The sequence below is a fragment of the Solanum tuberosum genome, unplaced genomic scaffold (assembly GCF_000226075.1).
Source record: "Solanum tuberosum cultivar DM 1-3 516 R44 unplaced genomic scaffold, SolTub_3.0 scf00027, whole genome shotgun sequence".
In the NCBI taxonomy this organism is placed as follows: Eukaryota; Viridiplantae; Streptophyta; class Magnoliopsida; order Solanales; family Solanaceae; genus Solanum; species Solanum tuberosum.
In genome coordinates, this window is record NW_006238953.1 from 1,863,417 (window position 1) to 1,872,620 (window position 9,204).

Consider the following 9,204-nt stretch of genomic DNA (forward strand, 5'->3'; position numbering starts at 1 on the left):
TAAATGAGGGACTACAGACATTTAAGAAAAGTTTCCCTTCTTTCATACTCTTAATCATGCAATAGAGCTATGTTATGGAGACTTATTCTAACTCGTGTTTTCTCCTATCCCTTCGACTACCCATCTTACTAGAGGTGGTTGAAAAGTAAAGTGTAAAGATCCTTATGGATGAGTTTCTCTTAGCACGAGTCTTGAGAAAGTCATGAGACTCCAGAGGGGCTTAAGAGAAGTCCAAAAGTAAGTTAAGTATTCAGTTTCAGAGGAATGCACCCATATTCATTTAAATCGTGCGTTTGAGCTAAAAGTGAGTTGTACTCTTTTCCTTAAGCCTTGTTTTAGCTGAGATCCTTATGAGGAAGTATGTTTAGATCTTGGGTAGTATTTTCACTCTAAAAGGTAGCATAAGTTACGAGATCATGAACAATAGTAGTGAAAGAGCCCAGATTTAGAGGAAAGTATGCAGAGGTTTAGTGATTTAAGAAAGGGAGATAATGTTTTAAAGAGTTATATTACTATAGTCATACACCTAGTAAGTTAGTAATGAGGAGTTTTCCCTTATGGGTAGATTAAGAAGTGATGAGTAGTGAAGATTCCATCATAGGAGGTAGAATGTGTTGTAGCTAGAAAAGAGTTGGTGTCGATGTGCCATTGTATTAGAGGAGACTAAATTCATGTGTTGAATAAGAGAGCAGGGTATTTATGAGGTGATAGATTTAAGCTAGGCTTATGATTTTTGAGAGAGAGAGCCCATAATATTTAAAGTTTAATAGAACTAATTAGGCACTGATAAATAGTGAATGAGTGAATAGTACTTATGTTGCGAAGTTGAAGGTGATAGTAATTGTAAGTATGAAGACTAAGAGGAGACGATTGAGTATTTGTCATAAGGTCCTAGTGGAGGAGTGCTTCTGAATTTGTATCTAGTAGTTGTAAGTTAGTATAGTAAGCTAGCAATTATATTAATATTCGGATTTAGTAATAACCTTTAAGCTTGAATTTGAGATGAGTGTCATGATCAAAAGAATGGCAGCATGAGGGTGATGACATCAGTCTTAGGATTTGATCTGGTAGGCTTGACATAGAGTAGGTGATGATTTGATATGGTTGTTGCAATGAATATTAGTGGTACAGGTGAGAGACCTTAACCTTAGATAAGGGCAGCAAAGTGTGGCTAAGTCACAAGACTAACAAGAGCAATAAGAGGTAGACCATTTAGAGATGATAGAATATGTCCATAGCCTTCAAGTGTTAACTTTAGACCTAAGGGGGAGATGATAAGATGAGAAATCAAGTCAAGTGTTTGAGAATAAGATGGTAATGAATTCCAAAGAGTTTGGGGGATATCTTTTTAGAGGTCCTTTTAGTAATGAAGTGATGTTAGAAAGAGGAGGTTGATGATCCTATCGTGATAATGATGGTGTGATAATTCTGTCTAAGGTTATTAACAATGAGGAAGAAGAGGATTAGGTTTTACTAAGAGAAATAGTTAAATGAGAGCCCTTAGTTGGATCTAAAGGAGTTGGTTAGTAGCAGTTCATGGAGTTGTTCGACTGCTAAGATTGAATGTGGAAGTAAAGAGTAATAGTTTAAGATGAGATTCCCTATAGAGAAGTAGAAAATCCGAACTTAAGGATTTGGGTTAAGCTTGAATATAGTAAGAGCAGACCATCAGACGCAGATCTTAGTAATAGTAAACCATTACATACCCAATCCAGTCGTCATTCGAGGACGAATGATCCCAAGGGGGAGATATTGTAACACCCCAGAAATTTTTTCAAACTAAGACTCGAACCGTTCATCGTAGTGAGTGAGATTTTCCCGAGGAATTAAAATTTCTTAAGTGTTAAGGTCACTAGATGTAGCACCTTGAGTTCCAAAAAGAATTAAATTGGAAATAGCAAAATCTAAAATTTGCAAGTTAAGCTAATTATGAGTTTTGGGTTGACTTCAAACAATCATAACTCCTATCTCAGGATGAGTTAGGTGTGCTACCAGATACCGTAGGAAATACCTTTGAATTATCTTTCCAAAGCCACCGAGTTTGCTAAGTTTCGAGGTCGGATGACTGAGATATGGCCTTTTGAAGATAGTCTGTCTAGTTAAGGAAAGTTAGCCGAAAATAAAGAGGGGTATTTTGGTCTTTTCCTTACCCAAACAGATTTGTTTCGTTTTTAGTTAATATTTTAGTAGGTCTAATCTGATTAGGTTCAGTTTTATAATCCTAGTTTACGCCTAGGGTTTTAGTTGAGAGTTCAAGAAGAGAGAAGAGGAGAAAAGAGGAAAGGATGAAGGCGTTCGTCGACGTTCTTGAGAGTTATTACGGATTGTCGCCATGGGTTTGATCCCTAAGAGGTATGTAAGCTTCCATAGTGTTGGGTTATTTTACCCACACACCAATCATGATTTATTCAGCGTAATTTCGTTCTTGAAATTTAAAGATTAGAGTTCTTGATGAGTTCTTGATAAGTGTTCTTGAAGTTTCATTAAGTTTTGATGTAAGATTCTGCTTGGGTCAACTTTAAACGACCATATCTCTTAGAATATTAAGAGTTACGTGAGACATAACCTATACAATTAAAGGTAATTGAATCTACTTTCCAACCCCACCAATTTCATGTCAATCCAATATTTGAGTAAAAAGTTATGACTATTTTAGTAACCAATATAGTGTTGTTACGAATTGGCCGATGGGAAAACATTAAAAAGGGTTGTTTTTGTTTTTTTACCTCCAATAAAACCCTAAACGAATTTCTTGACTAATAAAAGTCTCAAAACATTCAGATTTTTATCTTCACTAATGAAAATCATATTTTATGGCGAATTGAATATATTATTTTTATTCTAAGTTGTTTATTTGAGTTAAAGTTTTGTAAAGTTGATTTTATTGAACTTTTATTTTAGTTTTAAGCTTTTGTATGCTTAAGTTAGTCTTCCGCTTGTAGTCAGCCAGGATGAAGGTTCGCTTGGGGACCAGCAATTGTTCTTTAGTGCCGGCCACGTCCAGGGTGTAGACTCGGGTCGTGACAGAAATTTTTCCCCAAAGAAGATCAAAATGTGGAAAAAACCCAAAAAAATGGCGGATGAGGAAACCCTAGACGAAATCAACAAGCTGCCGGAGTCACTTCTGGTTCAAATTATCTCTCTTTTGCCGATAAAGGATGCTTTCAAAACATCTCTTGTGTCAAAAAAGTGGCAACATCTTTGGACTTGTACTGATAATCTCGTTTTACTCTGTAACAAGCATTCGGAAGCTGAAGACTTTGTATCCTTCGTAGACCAGGGGTGTATCTAGAGGGGGTGTCGTGGGTTCACGTTAACCCATCCTCCCCGGTCTAGATAATATATAGTAGTGTTATATTTTTTATAAAAATATTTAAAATATAGATGTGTGAATCCACGTTCAAAGTATCATATAATAATACGATGATGATTTGGTGCACTCCTCTAAGTGAGGATAGAAATTTAAATCTTATATCTATCTTGTCTTTTACTAACACCTCTCTAAGTGGTTATTGATTACACTTTTGGCGTTTCAACTAATTATTCTTTTGTTTTTTTCCTTTAATCTTTCAAAATTTTCAAGTGTGTTACATTGAAAATTCGTAAAAAAATTAGCACTGTAAATTGTTTATATAATTAAATCAAATGTGTATATTAAAATTTAAAACTAGTAGCATTATATGTTTTGGACCTATAATTTTTAAAATTTAATGGTTCATATTAAAAACCTAAAAGTCAAACCGATCAAATTTATATTTAAGATACATTTTTTTGTAATTGTGCACCCATCTTGCGGAAATCCTGGATACGCCTCTATCGTAGACTATTCATTTGCTCAACGTTCTTCTTCCAAAATCCAAAAATTCCATCTAGATTTCTGGTCCATTGCTCGTTACAACTTCAATGTCAAACAATGGCTTACTTGTGTTATAGAAAACCAAGTTGAAGATATTAAATTGGAGTCAGTTTTTTCTGACATGTACACATTGCCTCAAATGTTGTATACTTGCTCATCGTTGAGAACATTATCTTTGTTTGATTGTGCTTTTGATTTACGAGCTATTATATCATGGAAATCTCTGAAGAAACTGAAACTTGAGCATATGAAGTTATACAATGAAGTCATTGTAAAGTTATTGTCAGGTTGTCCTGCTTTAGAATTATCTCTTTTCCATAGTTTTCGCAGTCTGGAAATAAATAATCCTAATTTAAAGATATTAAAGTGAAAGACATTTGGCCGGAGTATGAAGAAGGTGATCACACTTTGGAAATTGTTGCACCATATATTCAGCATTTGGAGATTTCAAGCGACATTGATGATTTTAAATGTAGGCTAGTGAATGTATCTTCCTTGGTCACTGCTGAGATTACCTTTGATATCAGATGTGAGAGTGACATTCAGGATGATTACGAGTATGGTGAGTTTGACAAATGCCATAATTATCATCGTGTGTTTTGGATGCTCGTGCAAGATTATCTTCACAAATTGAGAGAGAAAATGATCAAAATGACCCTTCATGTATAAGGGTTGATTTATTTTGGTCCTTTAACATATATCACTTGATAGAAATAGTCCTTAATGTATATAAAATGGGTATCACTTTGGTCTATGCCCTAAATTTAACTTTTTCACTGTTAAAAACTAATGTTCCCCTTCTCTGGTTCTTCTGTACTTATTCTTCCTCAATAAGAGGATACTAATCCACCCCATATATTGCTTATTCAAACTCACCCATAACTTTTTTCTTCTTTTTTTCAAGTAATTTCTAGCTTCTGGATCAACTGAAAATTTATTGGATTCAGTGGAAGGGCAAAAAAAGACTCACCTATTAATTTCAATTTTCATGTTTCATTGAATTAACTAATTAGCTCATCCAATCCAAAAATCATCTAAGTCATTCAAAAGAGATTATAAACTAAACAGTAATAAAATAATGGAGAATTTTTTTGTGTCTATATCATCCAAAAGCATGGATATGCTACTTCTTATATCATTATATTACCAGTTTGAATAATTCTTTTGTTTCAGTCAAAACATCTAAAAATAAAGTCATTCATACCATTAATGAAAAAATGGAACAAGCTGCTCAAATCATAATGAGTATTGAATTTTTCTAAAAGAAGATGGAGTTGACAAGTGAGAAAAGTAGCAAACAAAACTAGTAGGAATGCTCCAAATGAGGAGGGGCTCATAGAAGACTTGTTTTTTTATTCATGTTCATTGTGAGAATGGTCGGTCATCGGACATCTACCAGGAGTCAAATTTCAAACATTTTTCCATAGGTATGAACTTTTACATACATGTGGAAAATATAAATTTTTATCTATTTTAGGGATTAACGAAGACAACACAGAAGATAGTTAAAAATGAAAAAAAGAAGAGCTTTTAAAATCTATTTTAAGAAATGATGCAGTTTTAGAGAGAAGCAGACAGGAAGACAGAGCAACCAAAGAGAACAGAGAAATGAGTACTGGAATGGGCCGCTAGTTTTAACAGAGAAAAGTTAAATTTAGGGTTTAGGATCAAAATGGTACTCATTTTGTATACATTAAGGACTATTTCTATTGAGTGATATATATTAAGGACCAAAACAAATCAACCCCTATACATGAAGGACCATTTTGATCATTTTCTCCAAATTGAGAAATGTGACAGAGCTAACAGTCGGAACCTGGTTTGTAGAGGTTTATTACTGACTCAAAATTACTTTATTAGATAACAGTTGCAGAATGTAGTATAATATAATTGACTTCTTTTGTAAACATGAATATTTCTGCAAAAAAATAAGGAAAAAAAACTGTGTAATATCTGTCACCTTTTGAATTATGATATTTGTCATACCGGCAAAATATGACTTGGTGAAGTAGCATTTCATACATTGATATTGCTTATAGTATTTAGATATCTATCATTGTCATAAGACTATCATTATCTATGTTCTTTTTATTGCTTTCTCTTTTTCTGTTCTTTACTAGTTTCATTGGTATTCCTGCACTAGGTCCTATTCATGCTGCAGCTAGATGGAGTGCATATTCCAGAATTGAAATGCAAATGTCTAACACTAAAGTTCTATATATCAGAGTATAACTTGTATGGAGTTGCTACTCTTTTGCAGACCTCGCCTCATGTGGAGACACTCAACATAGACATGGATCTTAACGTAATTTTCGATATCCTTGCTCTTTTTCATACATCTATTCATCTTGACATTTTGATGCATACAAATCCTTTTTTTTAAATGGTAATAATTGTATTTATAAAAAGCTCAAAGGTAGTGCTAAAATTCTCTACAAGTGAATAGAGAGACACTAAAAATTCTTGTAAAGTTATTGCATCGTTTGAGTTGTCCTTTTTAGTTTTACCCCAAAAGTGAAATGGCATAATACAATCTAACTTGAAATCGTCTGCACTGATTTCTACCAACTTAATTTTGCTTTGTCCAATTCTTACCTATATCAACAAGACAAAAAATCTTGTGTATTCCCCGGCATAAACCATCTGATACCGACCAAGTTGAGAAATAGCTGCCATAATTGGTATGTAATAGGACAATGCAAACAAAGATGATTAATAGAGTCTGCATGGAGGAGCACTTGACTCCATATTTGTTTCTAAGGCCATGGTTTGAGATGCTATTCTTCTTTTTTCAGGATTCTGTAACTAGACTTTACTGAAAATTCTCCTTTCATGCAGCCATTCCATTCAATTTGTCTTCACTAGATGTGCAACCTTGAAAGCTTTCCAGTAAGTGATGAAAATCACATATTCTCGGACATTCCCAATCATTCGTATTTCTTTTAAAACTCACCCAAGTTCCATTGACTCTAGAGTCAGTCACGGTATCATTATAAGACAAAACTCCATTGTACTAGTCTGGGAATTGGTCCTTCAATGGACCAATCCATTCATCCAGCCAGAAAACCGTTTTGCACAACTCTAATACTTATGAGTTGTTTGAATTCAGGCCATAGATTCCTTATGCTTCTCCATAAGTTTTTTTGTCTGGTTTAATGCACCAATAACCTGTAAGTTGTATTTAACAATGATCACCTTGCTCCACAAAGCATGCTTCTCTATGTGAACCTCCAAAGGCACTTCATTAACAAGCTTTATTGTGTATCCTTAGATTCTTGATCCCCAGTCCTCAACATTCTTCTGCTTGAGTAGTGATTTCCAATTGACAAGGTTGAAGGTTTTCTGCTCACTTTATAAAGTCTTTGTTCAATCTTTGTTGGTAGAGCAAACAAGGACATAATATAAGTAGGTAGAGAATCCAATACACTATTCATCAAAGCCAAGTGATAAATACTACTTCTTTCCAGCTAGAAATTTGATACGTCCAAACTTACACTTCGAATAAGAGGTGTAAACGGTCGTTGTCAATTTACAGAACTCAACTAGAGTTGAGGTCGATCCCACGGAGAATTTCTTTACAGATAAGGTTTTACTGTCGCGTTTATTCGAATGTTGTTATTATCTCCTAAACAAATAACAACGAAAAGTAAATTGGGTTTGGTTGAAATGTTATAATTACCAAAACTTGTAGTCAAAATCCAAATTCACGACTAACAAACTATTTCGTTGTAAGGTTGATTAAGTTAATTAAGAGAAACAAGGATTGCATTCACTATAACATCAGTTCTAGTGTTCTTCCGTAATTGAGCGTCAGGCAAATAAATGTTTACATAATCATTGCGAGTTAGATTTATCTGACGCTTCTCAACCTAATCAGATAATTATCACCCATTTTCTCTCGACCCTAGGGTGTTACTAACATTAACCCTCACTTACAATGAGATGGTGTTAATGTTCTTTTCTCTCAAACTCAAGTTTTAACTCCAATTTATTAATTTAGTTCAGCTTTTTCCTAACTGGTATTTTTCTCTCGAACAAATACCAGATACAGGCTCATCTAATGCGTGCACTCACTAGATTATAATGATATCGAAAGCTAAAAACTACAGATTGTAAACACAAACTGCCCTTACTCGTTTTACGAAATTGTCACTAAAATTTCGTCATGGATCACACAACCCCAGTCGTGGTATTTGGCCACTCATGCTTTCACGTAAACAATCAGTAATGAAGAATGAAAACATGTTAAGAAAGACTTACAAAAATAATTACCAACTTAACAATCACTTCGATAATCTGTATATGAACTTCCAACTGATAACAATAATCGAAATCCCAAAATCAAAAGCTAAGAGTAATGCTGTATTTCTTAGTCGTAAAACGTAAGATAATGAATAATTGTCCAAAAAGACCTAAAGTAATTCAAAATAGATTGTTTAAAATGAGTCCTAATCGAACTATGACTGAATTGTCAGGACTTTTCACGACCACTACCACGACCCGTCAAGGGCCTTACGGTCCGTGAAACCCTCTGTGGTCTTCCCTTAGAGCTTCCCAAAAGTGGGTCTTCAAACTTGGTCACTGGAAATTGCATCACGGACGAGACCACGATCGTCATAGGGGCCACGGCCCGTGAAGATGTCCGTGGTCTTTACTTGGACTTTCCCAAACTTTGAGTTTTCAATGTTATCCACTGGAACAAGGACTACGGACTGCACCACAGTTCGTAGTAAGGACCACGACCCGTGATGGCGTTCATGGTCTTTACTTGGTTCCAACATTCTTTCCATTCTTCCTTGCTTTCATACTGGTTCAACTTCACGGCAGGTACCAGGGTCCGTGGCGAGGACTACGGCCCGTAGAACCCTCTGTGGTCTTCACTTGGTTATTCATGCTCTTCATCTTCTCCAGGCCCAACATTGACTCACTTTCACGAGCTCAACCACGGACCGTAATGAAGGTCATGGTCCATGAAGTTTGCCGTGAACTTTACTTTGAATCATCATCATTTGGCAGCTTCTTTTTCATTTTCTACACAAACCAAATTCTGCCTACACATTCAACAAACCCATCAAATAATACAAAATTTCACTTAATTCCAATACTAGTTCATAGTTATTAAGCATCAAATGTGCTACGATTTCACGACACATCAACACCCTCAACTTAGAACCATTACTTGTCCTCAAGTGATGATACAACAACACATTCAGTCCTCACAATGTTTAGACACTTTTGAAACTATGTATGAGCCTTTTTAAACAACAATTGTATCCAAAATCCTGAATCTAACATATAAGGATCAATACATGACATCTCATTACTCAAAGTCAATCATGCTTATGCTT

At 34.9% G+C, this 9,204-nt stretch overlaps 1 protein-coding gene across 1 annotated transcript; it reads left to right on the forward strand.

Moving 5' to 3' along the window:
• The first annotated feature begins 3,073 nt into the window (after positions 1–3,073).
• LOC107059607 (putative F-box/FBD/LRR-repeat protein At1g78760) lies at positions 3,074–5,488 on the forward strand. Its single transcript, XM_015306309.1, has 4 exons — positions 3,074–3,284; positions 3,874–4,143; positions 4,215–4,418; positions 5,415–5,488. Exons 1-4 carry the CDS (start codon positions 3,074–3,076, stop codon positions 5,486–5,488), a joined length of 759 nt encoding a protein of 252 aa, XP_015161795.1.
• The last annotated feature ends 3,716 nt before the right edge of the window (positions 5,489–9,204 follow it).